At 36.5% G+C, this 14,166-nt stretch overlaps 1 protein-coding gene across 1 annotated transcript in view; it reads left to right on the top strand.

Moving 5' to 3' along the window:
• The window catches only part of LOC131041781 (uncharacterized), a 43,475-nt gene extending 36,028 nt beyond the window's left edge, over window positions 1–7,447 (top strand). Inside the window, exons 2-3 of the mRNA XM_057974989.2 lie at window positions 6,645–6,878; window positions 7,082–7,447. Of these exons, the coding sequence (XP_057830972.2) occupies window positions 6,687–6,878; window positions 7,082–7,228 (339 nt within the window). The 5' untranslated portion in view covers window positions 6,645–6,686 and the 3' untranslated portion in view covers window positions 7,229–7,447. The remainder of the gene's footprint in view (window positions 1–6,644; window positions 6,879–7,081) is intronic.
• Window positions 7,448–14,166: the final 6,719 nt, after the last annotated feature.

Below are 14,166 nucleotides of genomic sequence, written 5' to 3'. Positions count from 1 at the left end.
ATCTTGTGTTCCAGCAATATTCAAAGCAGATCAGACGTTCAATCATCAAATGTAAGTCCCCTTGTGATTCCAGCAAATCACATCATACCACTGGTGCTTGTCCACACATAGAGATCCTACATACAAGAACCTTGAAGTCATCCCGATTGAACCTTTTCGCGACATCTTCAGCATTCAGAGACTTTACTCAAGAGAGGATAAGGTACTCTTGGGTATTTTATTCTGTGTTTGATAGTGTACAAAATACACGTCAACATGTACACACATACACACATTATATATATGTTCAAACTTCAAAATTATATATATGTTTTGATGCATTTCATGCATCATAAGGGGCAAAATTAGGGTTTAGATAAAAAAATATTAAAAAAGGTGTTTTTTATTGTTTTTGTGTTTTTATGACCCGTGGGCCCCGTTTTTGGGAACCCACGGGCCTTGGTTCTCTCGAGTCCACCCGGGTTCTCCCTAGGTTCCTCCCGGGTCTTGCCCAGGTGGCTGGGTTCTTTGCAGAGAACCCAGCCACCTAGGCAGGACCCAGGAGGAACCCAGGGAGAACTTGGGGAGAACCAGGACTGGGCAAGAACTAGGACCTGGACCTAGCCCATTTTGCCAAGAACCGGTATCTTAGGTTGCACGGGTCCGCTGTCTACCAAGCCCAAGGAATGGTTGCTTTTAACCTCATTGCTAGACTTGGCGGCCCATGTTGCTTGACCTTCAAGCCCATTACCCATACACACAACATCTTTTGAGTTCGGCGTGGGGAGTGCAATCTGGTTTCTTGACTCCAAGGGTCCTTATGACCACTTGTGAGCCCCTCATCACCACTGGATTACACCCCAAACCTCTTTCCACAAGATGCAGCAAACAGATTGAACCACTTCCTCAAGTGCATACATCTCATATGGAATAAATTAAATAAATAATGCTACTATATTTACAAACATATCCAGTTGGGATCGATTGTAACGAATACTTATAGATATGTATCATATAACTTATCATATAAGGCTGCTACATACCTCAATCCCTGCTTCTGCAGACTTGACTAAATGATTGGTGTTGCTGGTATAAGTGATTCCACATACCTGGCCGTATGTTGTTTGCAACTATAAATCAATTTCACTGAATGTTTGAGAGCCAGACTTATCGCTGCCCTTTCTTGTAGTTGGAATGATTGTCTGATATACTATTCAATGGCAATGAAAGTCATGCTGCAAAAGATATGACTCTTGGCTGTTCATAACTGCCACTTTCCTTGCTCCCTTTCACATCTATGAGCCACCGATTATTCTCTTAATTAATTTGCTTGCTTGTATTCTTCTTCTTCTTGCTGATCGATATTATTCTAAACGTAATGCCATATCCTTCCCCTCCGTGTCCTTCTACCAAGAACAAGGATGTTGCTACCTGTAACTTAATAACAGTTCTGATCTGATCTGATCCATGGTGATGTCCTTGGATGCCTTTGATTCTTTTCCTTTATATCTCTCAATGTGAGGGAGATATATGCCCTTTAGCAAGAGACACACCCTTTCACCATTAGCACCCTTTGGAAGAGTGCAACTCTGCCCTTTGAAAGGGACACAACCTTTCACAATCAGATCTGCGTTTCTTATTTAAATCAGATCTGCACTTCTGATTCCCAAATTATCCCCCCACAAATGATGTTCTCCTCTCCCTTTTATATCTCATGTGTGAGGGAGTCACAACTTTTCATTCCATCTCTTTTGACCATTCATTAACTTAATTAAATTTTAATTACATTTAATTGTATTCTTTTATATTTTAATTTTTAACTTTATTTTTATTCTTTTGAATTTTAATTTTATTATTATTATTTACCATTAAATTCTATTCCAAAGTGGAGACATTACAAGCATACAGAGGAAGATTATTTCATAAGAGTTTTTCACTTCACCCAATAGTGGTGAACACTCTAGAAATTGTTTCAAGTGATTAGATGATCTTAAAGAGGATATGACAGCAATTCATATTCTGAAACTTAGCCACATCTCTTTCCCCATTGTGAAGAAGGATCACGGGGTGTGATCTGAAACGTTAATGAAACTGTGGAATGTACTTTCATGCAGGGTTTGAATTTCATTATTCTATTGCTTTCTTAAGTCTCATAAAGTGAATTTTCTCATCACAGTTTTTCTTAGAAAATCAGATATTGATTCTGAAAGGCACTGCTTTATAATTCCAACTGGAGGGAGCAGATGCAGGTAGAGGGGAATCAAAATGCATCTTCTGGATCCCCAACAGTGCTCTTGGCCTAGTGGTTATGGAGAATCTTTCATTTAAATGGCACAGGTCTGAAAGCTCTTTTTGGGTGACCCTACCCATTTATCCCTCCCTTCACATAATCTGTAGTATGTACAATATTTATAATACTATGCATCCACAACCACAAATACTTTTGGGCCTTCCACCATTTTGACAGGCGGCTAACATGTCTGATGTCATCAGGAGCATCAAGGTCAGGGGTATCTCAGTTCCTTTGCTGAGAATCTGCCTTCATAGTGAAATATTCTCTACAGGGAAAAAATAGGCATCCCCTTAACTGCAAATCAGAACATTTCCTTCCTAGCTAACAGTTAAACATAAGATTTTTTTGATTGATTTTATGTCTGTCGTGAACATCAAATTGTTGAAATTAGCCTTTCAGATTAATCTAAGAACCCAGAAATCAGAATTAGCTCCTAATTAGATTGTTTGCTGATAAATAGAGATAAACAAAATGAACATAGAGACACAAATACCCTGGGAAAACCTCCCTCTTGGAGGAAAAACCCAGCAACAACGGATCCTCAGATCTGATTATGTTATAGTGAATTGTAAGTACAATAACAACCCAGCTAGGGCACAATTATCAACTGAAAACAAACTTATCTCATAACAGCAGCTTTGTGTGTGATTCAAGGGCTTCAACTTGTTTGCTATCTTTGCAGCAGACTGTAGTATTTCACACCACCAACAGAAGTATTTCGCACTACAGCAGAAGTATTTCACAGCACCAAAAATGATGATTCTTTCCCTTCAATTGAATGTGCATATATATGAGCCTTCACCTTATTTTGGTCTGACCTTAGGTCGGCCATTTATTGTTTTGGCGCCAACATAAAATGCCAATAAGTCCACACGTTAGGAAATGGTCCTTTTATCATGATGCAACGTATGGTTATTGGGCCCAGCCCATTAATTCACATGCCACATAGTAAGAATGGGTCCACACGTTAGGGGGGTGCGCCTTCTTGCCTTTTATCATGATTGGGCCCAGCCCTGTTACTTAAGTTGAATTCTAATGTTGCCTTCGGCAATCAGAATTCAACTTTTATTTTCTCTACCTAGTTACAAAAAACCAACACAAATCCCCACCAGAATAAAGTTATAAACACATCAATGATTGATAAAGGGGATAATGGAGTCACACAAGCAGCATGGTTTGGAATTTCTGATTCTACAGCATGCCTATTTTTGTCATGCAAGGAGATCTTCTGCACTACCACTAGAGGCTACTTCTCTAAGCCTAGTCTTGAACCTGTCTTTTAGGTACAGGTAGCAGCAAACCTCAACAGCCTCAGTTATTCTCATTTGGATCAACTGCCTCTAGCTTGGTCAAGGATATGATGTATCAGCAGTCACAGTGAAGAAAGTTATACTCGGCATGCCTAAAATCCGACTTGGACTAAAGATTTGGAAAAGCTGAGCAAAATTTCTTAACAATAAGAAACACAAAAACATTGTAAATAATGTTAACAAGCATGCATAAAACTGAATTTACAGAGGTCATAAGTTTTTTTTCCTTCATTTATATATAAATTAACCAAGTTCAATTCACATCATAATGTCATATGATTATATATTTAAAATCACATATCCTTTTTAAAACCAAAGTGGGGGTTTGATGTGGCAGTACTTCACAGGGTCAAGCAGTGTCCAGGGGCAGTGCCCGTCATGTACATTTTGTGATAAAGGGCAGAGTTGAGGGGTAGAGCTGTGTGCAATTTGGAAGTGACAAGAATGAACAACTTTAAAGCAACCTGAATTGAAAAATAACCAACAAATACAAATACTCAGTTAAGGCTATTAGAAGATTCAAACAACACAAATTACTGAATGACAATCTATGTTAAACTTTCTAGCTGCACTATCGAAGTAGTTTTGCCCTACAGATTGAGGATGTAAGTGCTCACTTTTACAACATAGCATTGCATTCAAGATTTCTTGTTAAAAATGGCTTTGGTGTGATGCATTTTAGATTTGTGAGGATTTGATTTGAGGGACTAGTGGTAAGAGTGGTAACAACCTGGCTATTCTTTTGAATAACAGTTGTCATGGTCATCCAAGTGCCTCATATGACAAGTGGCACTCCCATTGTGCACATGATTAAGAATTAATTAAATGATAATGGAGATTAGAGATGGATATTGGAAGTGGGAATTAATTTAAAAGAAAAATATTTAATTTTGAGAAGAAATTGGGTAAGGTTTTATATGACCAATTATTTAGAGGCTAAACCTTAGTGATAGATGAGGAAATAATTTTGGATGAAGTGTAATATTGCGATTAATGAGGAATATTAATTAAGTAATAAAATATTATTTACTTAATATAGATGCTGGAAATATGGATAATTGATCAAATGTAAATAATCAATTTTAGAAGAATAGCAGGAATTGACAAAGTGTCAATTTTATGTGTCTATAGGAGCTGCCACTTCCAAGCCCAAATTAAGGCATTGGAGGCCACATAAATCTTCATGGTGCATGCCATTTTTCAAATGCATCTGAAAAAGTCTTGAAATTTGATCTATCTCACTCCAAATTGCACAGATGCACCTGCAAATGATTGCTGACTCTTATTCGTTTTATACAGGACACGTTTTTTTGGCTGACCTGTAAGTTATTGGTGAGTTTTTAGTTGAATTTTTTAGGAAAGTTTGGAGAGGACCCTCATGAAATGCACGAAGGTCAGACAACAATGGATGACAATGCTCACAATCTGTCTTACTGCCTAACATGGGAAAAAGTGACAAGCAATTATGAGACTCTTTCACATGACTGCAGGATTAAAGTTGACAGACCATGCAGGCAGGTTGAAGTGGTTTAAGTAAATTGTTTTTCATCATCTATTTTTTGTCAGTCATAAACTTATAATTTTCTTTGTGTAGTTGTTTTTCAGGTACATATAGAGGTGCCTTTATATAGGTGGGTTCTCCAAGCACACTCCAGCAAGTTGCTGCTCCTTTTTTGAAAGGAGGGAACCCCAAAATGAGTCAGATTTGTAGCTTATTTGGCAGTACAGCTTCTGTGAATTTGGATTTCACTACTCACTTTGCATCTCCTATGACTTTACACGAAGAATGTTCACACCTCACCTCACGGCTCTCAAGCACTCAGGATTTCCACCTCATCTTGCACCTTCCGTGAATGATGGTGTGGAATATATTACACACTTCAACCTCTCACTTTATGCAAACCTTACCACCTATACATTGGGCTCTATGAGCACTAATTTACAAAGCACAGTGTCCACATAGCCCATCATCAACATTTTGTCTTTTTCATCTAGCATCAACCAAGAAGGAAAATTGAATGGTTGGAACATGAATGATTTCTGTAACTGTTGGTTTTTGTATACTGATTGCATTTAAATATTCGTGGTTGCTCATTTGGAAAACATAGATGGATCAGAGTGTAGTCGTAGCTAAGAAGATAGATACCTATACATCTCCCTTGAGAGCATGCTATGCAAGGAATGCATAGATTAATATTATATTTTTTTCTATGCGTCATTCATTACATTCTAATTTGCAACAGTCTATAGTGTGCTGTCCTCCAGGTATCTCTTGGGGTCTGGGTCATGGCTGTTTCTTAGCAAGCTTATACATGCATTTGTTTGCTTTTATGTGGTTCTATGGTAATCAATCAGATCCATTAGGCAGCCGCATATGGTACTTTTTTTAATTATTAATGTACCAATCATCCTTATCAAAAGAAAATCTTAATATAAATTTAAAAGCCTTCTTTACAAGTTTTTAAAACTTTCCCACAAATGCTACGGCATTGAACCCCTTCTTTAGAAAGTTTGTTGGCTACACTTGCTCAAATCATGTCTAAAATAAGAAATCTAAATAGTTTTGAGATCAAAACATTGACCTGATCGATCAACTTTGGTTTACATCTTGGACATCCTCTTATTCTTTACATCCTCATCAAATCACACTTGAAGTCAATTGTGAGAAGGAACAACCTTAGACCTTGGAAAAGAGCCTCTGACTTATTATTGGAAGATACGACTGCATCTTCCTAATTAAATTATTAAGGAGTTCAGATTATTTCTTACTATTTCTGAACAAATCACTTGTCTTCCCTGTAGCTCTCTTTCAACATGAATGATCAACCTCACTGGCTGATAAAATATCAAGATTAAACAATTTGTTTTTTGTCTGAAATGTCTGACAAAGACGAGTACGGTGGTGATATCCTGTGATTTTTATCTTTTGTTAGCTACCTTAAACTTGTGCAGAATTACAGTTTAAACTTTTTTCGAGTGTGGAATTGGCTCTTCAGAAATATCATCAAATATATCTTTCCAAATCAAGTGACTGTTAAAAATATGTTTGGGTTCCTTTACAGGTAGATAATAATAAATAGTGCTGTAGACATTGAAGAGCAGGGATGGGGGTATATAATGGTACCAAGGCAGCTGCTCCCATAGCGTGGAGTGCACAACTTTATGTCACTCTTGTAAGAGGGCTCCCTGGGACAAGGAAGCTCCATAGGCGAACTCTTCAGGCTATGGGACTTCGAAAGTGCCACCACACTGTAATCAAGGACAATACATCTTCAATCAGAGGCATGATTAATCAGGTCAGTTAATCCTGTTTATTCTGATTGGTATATATTTTTGTTATCCCCTTTATTATTGTTACTTTTAAAAGATGTTTTGGCACTTACGAACTTGCTTTATCTATTTATGAATGTTTCTATAGTTTATCCAAATCAACAACTATTTTACATGATTATCCAGAATGATTTTTTATTTATTTTGAGAACTTTGTTTCAAATTTCAGGTAAAGAGGCTAGTTGCAGTAGAAACTGAAGAAATGTACAAGGCCAGATTGCAGAGAGAAGCCTCATTGCGAGCTCTTAGGTCTCCTATTGTGGTCCAACATTCTTATCCTTCTCATTCAATTCCCCAGCAATCCAAGCAAACCTGAGGGGCAGTTTGAATCATGGGAAGCTAGTTCTAGGTTTTTTGAGTAGATAATTGAGGTTTTGAACTTCTGGATAACATACCTTTGTCCTGTCTTATGTGTAGGCACACCATATGGTTAAAGATAATATATTAATTTTAAGTCCAGATATAGTTCTATCTCTCTGAGGGTGCACAACCTTAGACTTTTTGCTCAAATTGAGAAATTATTTATTTTTTCCTTGGTTTCTTTTCCTTTTGAAAATTCTTATATTCTTGCTTAGTTTTACTGTTTGGATTAAATGGTAGAAATTAAGGTATCTTCTTGATGGATTGAAGTTGAAAACTTTTGTCATGATAGACATGATAAAAAACTCATCATTCTAGATTTAGTCAAACAGCGATGGAGTTCAGCTCTAACAACTTGTTTCTCAAGTTTACACTGTGGCTCAACTTAGTCTTGCCTCACTCTGATATCATAACAATAAAACTACATGCAGCTAGGAGAAACTTAAAACTGAACAAACAGAGAAAAACATGCTGTAATTTCATCAAACTTCATATTGTTCATGGCAGTCTGATTAAAAGTACAACAATCTTGTCTCTACATTAAATCACCATTGCAAAGAACATTTTAAAGGTTTATATGAAATACTTTCCACATTATGAAAAGCATTGCAAGATACATTTTGGCTAAAATCACTAGTGTCCTCTCACAAAATATTTCCCTGTTGCTAGGACAAATATTTCAGCGAGCTTGGGTTGTTTGACAAATTATTTGCCTTTAATTTGATTTTATGAACCCATATACCTAGTTTGATAATCACCCAAGTTTTGTTTCACATCAAATCATCATACTTAGCCTTATGGCTGTCCCCTATTTTGGTTTGCTTTGGCTTCCTTATTAAAACCCACTTTAAATTCGCTCACCTGTTCTATTAACATAAAAAATAAGTCATCAATAGCATCATATATGACAGAATATCAATTCCACTTTTCTTAAATACCTTGAAGTAGTATGATACCACTCATGACAAATTGAATGTTGTTTCAATACAAAACAGAGATATTGAAAAGGTATCTGAATCATGTTTGATTTTGTTGGCAACAACAATGAAGGAAAACTGAGAGGGCGAGAGGGTGAATCGATTTTCACCGGATTAAACAATTTAAGCACAATCTCAAATCTAATTAACCGCAACAAGAATAAAGATAAACACAATAACAACAACACATATAATATCAAGATTTTGATGTGGAAAACCCAGTTAAGGGAAAAACCACGGTGGGAACTTACCCACAAATAAGATGATACTCTGCAGTAGTATGTGTAAATATTACAATGAGAAATGCACATGCATTAAAGCACACTGCCTAGAGCTCATAACCCGAAAGACTACAACCCTCAGGGAAGGTTCACTACGTTACATTAATATTCAAACTACAATCCGGTTAAGATGAACTGAAAGAATAGTATCTCAAAATGCTTGATGATAGTTTCGGTTAAGCACAATTGTCTGCCCTACAACACTCTTTGTTCAATACACCACATCGAAAGATGAATTCGCTTATTCACATATACACCACTCTCTGATAATGCAGACGCAACACCGATACCTAAATTACATGAATATAACATCTATATATGCAAATCATCAACCTTGACTACAAGGTCGACTCAACCCTCAACACCTAATTACAAAATTACATCACACGATACATAAATCAACCATTGGACCAATACAATATCATAGATGACATAGCATGGACTCAAATCAAATCTTTGAACACGCAACAACACTAGAAATCTCGCCAAGATCATCCACAACACGCTATACCACCGAAAATACCGCATAACACGAAGAATATCATCAGACCCATAAGATCTTCAATAACGTGCAAAATGATCAATGTGGACCAACAAAACAAATAAGACACGATTAGGAAACACTAACAAGCATGTTAGAACCATCCACAATAGTTGCACCAACACCATTTAATCAATTTTTCATCAATCAACATGTTAACACTCAAGAACACTCAACAACAACTTGGACAAGAAAGATAACTTGTGGTGCACCAAATCACGAACCATCTGAATTGAAGATATACAAGAACATCCCAAACACTCCCAAATCCGCAACCAAAAACATGATCATATCGAAGCTCAACAAATCAAATACTAGAATACTGTAACACAACCAGTTCAACTTTACTGCAATCACCGGAGCACCAAAACACAAGAATATGTTGACATCAATGACAACAACATATCCTAGTAGCAACAATATCCAACAATCTCCTCTTAAGATCATGCACACAAAGCTCCAAAGATAATGCAGTTTTTCACATGCTTCTATCCCCCTTTGACAACAATGCCAAAGACAAAATACAAATCATTATTCTCTCCCTTTAAGAAGGACAATATCTCCCCCTTAGGATAAACTCACAAGTCTAAACAACTGAATCACTCATTGACTACCCCGACTGAGTAGCAACACCAACTCATCAATCCAGATAAGAAGATAAGACTGTGAAGTCCACCAGATTGATGCACCTCAATGCATCTAGTTCTCATTAGGAGAGGCAGAGACCCCTAACTTGTCTCTTGAATAGACAAATGTTTCTGAAGGCAAAGGTTTAGTAAAAATATCTACAATCTGATCTTTTGTAGATACATACTCCAATTTGGCTTCATCACTGACTTTCTCTTTCAAGAAGTGATACTTAATTGATATATGCTTTGTTTTAGAATGTAGTACCATATTCTTGCAAATATTAATAACATTTGAATTATAACAGTAGGCTCGTCATAAACAACTCTAATGTCCTTCAACATCTGCTTCATCCACACTATCTGAGTACAGTTGCTAGCAACATCAGTGTATTTAGCTTCAACAGTAGATTGAGATATAGCATCTTGTTTCTTACTGGACCATGAAACCAATTTCTTCCCAAAAAAGAAAGCTCCACTGGAAGTGCTTTTCCGGTCATTAACATCACCTGCCTAATCAACATTAGTATAAGCACATAACATGAAATCATCATTCTTCGGATACCATAAACCACAGTCAACTATCCCCTTCAAGTATCTGAAAATCCTCTTCATAGTAGTAACATGACTTTCTTTAGGATCAACTTGAAATATAGCACAAAGACAAACATGCACAATGTCTGGTCTAGTCTGAGTCAAGTATAACAATCCACCAACCATAGATCTATACAAAATCTGATTAACTTTATAAGATTCATCTTGCTTAGACAACTTGCATCCAGTCACCCTAGGAGTTCCAACAGGTTTAGAATCATCTAACCCAAACTTTTTCAACAATTCCTTCACATACTTAGATTGAGAAATGAAAATGCTTTTGTCAGTCTGTGTAATTTGCAATCCTAAGAAGAATTTCATCTCACCCATCATAGACATCTCAAACTCCTTTTGCATATTATCAGCAAACTTCATACTCAAATCATCATCCCCTCCAAAAATAATATCATCAACAAACACTTCAACAATCAAAATGTTATCATTGTCAATCTTAAAGTATAGATTACTATCAGTAGTACCTTTACAAAATCTCAACTTCATTAAATACTTGTCCAATCTAGCATACCAAGCTCTGGGGGCTTGCTTTAGTCCATATAGTGCTTTCTTCAATCTGCATACCATGTCTCCATCTGATAATGAAAATCCATCCGGTTGCTCAATGTAGACTTCCTCTTCCAAATCCCCATTCAAAAAGGCTGACTTCACATCCATCTAATATACTTTGAAATTCTTGTAAACAACATATGCAAGCAGCAATCTAACAATTTCAATTCTAGCTACCAGAGAAAAAGTCTCCTCATAATCAATTCCTTCCATTTGAGAGCATCCTCTACATACCAACCTTGCTTTGTTTCTAACCACTTCATCGGCTTCATTCAATTTATTTCGGAACACCCATTTAGTGCCAATCACATTCTTGTCTTTAGGTCTTGGAACAAGCTCTCATGTGTTATTCTTCTCAATCTGATTCAACTCTTCTTCCATTGTTTTTATTCAATTCTCATCTTTACATGTTTCGACAACATCTTTAGGTTCAATCTTGGAAATCAGACATCTCTTCAACAACAATCCTTCTCCTAGTCATCACACCTTTGTTCTTATCACCAATAATCTGATTTTCTGAATGATTCAATTTCACATACCTCAGAGTCTTCTGATTATTCTGATTCACAGGCACTTGAACTTCTTCACCGACATCAGCAATATCCGGATCAACTGTCTCTATTGGAACATTCTGCTTTAAGATCTCAGTCTGCACATGCTTTGAAATAACATCTTGATTGTCAAACTTATATCCGCATGCTCTGATATGCTTTCCATGGCATTCATCAACCTTCACATTTGCACTATCTTCTTCAATCTCTTATTGTAATACACTAACACCGATAGGCCTTGCTCTTAGTAGAATAACCCAATAAGATTCCTTCATCACATCTTGCATCAAACTTTCCTATATCCACATCTCTTTTGATATAACATTTGCTTCCAAAGACACTGAAATATCTAACTGTAGGAACATGACCAAACCAAAGTTCATAAGGAGTCTTACTAGAATCACCTTTTATATGCACCCGATTGAATGTGTATACAACAGTACTAACAACTTCTCTCCAAAAGGCTTGTGCAACATTTTCTTCAATCAGCATAGTCCTAGCAACATCCGAAATGGTTCTGTTTTTCCTTTCAACAATTCTATTTTGCTGAGGGGTTCTAGGAACAAATAATTGTCTTCTAATTCCATTCCTCTCACAAAATGAATCAAACTCACTAGATGTGAATTCTCCTCCTCTATTAGATCTAGACACTTCAACTTCAACCCTGTCTCGGTCTCCACCTTAGCTTTGAATATCTTGAATTTCTCCAATGCTTCCAATTCTCCCTTAGAAAAGTAACCCACATCATTTTAGAGTAGTCATCAATCAATAACATGAAATATCTACCACCTTGCATGCTTCTCACTCTTGTAGGACCACACAAGTCAATATGCACAAGATCCAGTAAACCATTAGATGTATATAGCTTGCTTTTAAATGAGATTCTTGTTTGCTTTCGCAACTGACATTCTTTACATACCGGATTAGAAGGCTTCACAATCTTAAGCAAATCTCTGACAACTTGAGTAGAATTTATCCTTATCATGCAGTCAAAATTAACATGACACATCCTCCTATGCCACAAACAACTTTCATCAATCTGATCAATCAAACAACTTTTCTCACTAGCATTCAAGTGAAAGATATTACCTTTAGTCTTTGTCCTTGATGCAATCTCTATACCAGAGACATTTAGAATCTTGCATTTACCATTTTTGAATCGCAAATCATATCCCTTATCAAACATTTTTCCAACACTCAAAAGATCATGCTTCAGATCTTCAACATATAAAACATCATCAGTATTATGCTTACCATCAAAAGAAATAGAAGCTCTACCACGAATCACACAAGCTTTATAATCTCCAAATCTCACTTTACCACCATCATACCTCTCCATATTCACAAATTTATTTTTATCACCTGCCATATGATGTGAACAATCGCTGTCAATTACCCATTCATCTTTCTCTTCAATCTTAGCAGCTAAAGCTTTCTCCTTAACAATGCAACTTATAGAATTCATTGGTACCGGATCATCTTCCTTGATAGTAATAAATACAAATTCATCTTTTGAATTTCAATTCTCAGATTCCTCATCTGTCACACTTTCATCAACAACATAATAACATCTTTTTTGATATCTGTACTTTCAATTAGGCTTATAAGGTTTATCATGCTTATCATGCTTCTTATATCTATCATGCTTATTAGATCTATCATGCCTATCATGCTTATCATATCTAGACATTCTTTCAAGACACCTAGAAGCAAAATGTCCTATCTTATTACAAGAGAAACATTTCAAAGGCAACTTCTCATCATATTTACTAGCTTCCTTAGGCAATCTCCAAGCAATAAGTGCTTCAAGCTCAGCCAACTCCCTTTCCTGTTCTTCCATCTCTCTCATTTCTCTCTCATATCTAGAAACTGTAGATGAACTCTCTCCCAGATCATACTTCTGCTTCCCAAATACAGAGGCTTTAAATGCAGTCTCAGTTTTACCATGTGATTCTCCAAATTCACTCAACTCAAATGCAACAAGCTTACCAACCAACATGTCTCTTGTTATAGTAGTCACACTTCGGATCTCATCAATAGCAACAACTTTAGCTTTGTAAGCAGGAGGCAAGGATCTCAACACTTTAGCAATAACTCATCTTTTTCAAGAGCTCCATCGACACATCTGATATTTATAACAAGTTCATTCACTTTAGCCATGAGGGATGTTATGTTCTCATCTTCTCCCATCTTCAATGTCTCATACTTTTCTTTCAAACTCTGCAACTTAGCAACTTTAACTTGTGCATCTCCTTCATACAATGTTTAACTTTTTCCAGATCTCATGTGCAGTCTGCAGACCCATCACATTAGTCATTTTTGAATCAATCAAGGCACTCAGCAATGCTTCCTTAGCTCTTATGTTATGCTCAACATCCTTGATCTCAACACCAGTAACCAGACCATTTTGAGGAACATTATAGACATTCTTTGTAATCTTCCAATAATCATCTCCAAGACATTTCAAATGAACTTATATCTGATCCTTCCATACAGTGTAATTGTTTCCATCAAATCTTAGACTCTCTTTCTTGAAAATATAGGTTGCCATCTGAGATCTCCTTAAGCGGTCAAGTTTCTTCCAAAGGATCTAGCTCTGATACCAAATGTTGGCAACAACAATGAAGGAAAACTGAGAGGGGGGGGGGGGGGGGTGGGGGTGAATCAATTTTCACCAGATGAAACAATTTAAGCACAATCTTAGATCTAATCAATTGTGGCAAGAATGAAGATAAACACAATAACAACACATATAACACC

Source organism: Cryptomeria japonica, chromosome 10 (genome assembly GCF_030272615.1).
Source record: "Cryptomeria japonica chromosome 10, Sugi_1.0, whole genome shotgun sequence".
Classification (NCBI taxonomy): Eukaryota; Viridiplantae; Streptophyta; class Pinopsida; order Cupressales; family Cupressaceae; genus Cryptomeria; species Cryptomeria japonica.
The sequence above is the reverse complement of the archived record's forward strand: the minus strand, read 5'-3'. Positions and strand labels throughout refer to the sequence as shown.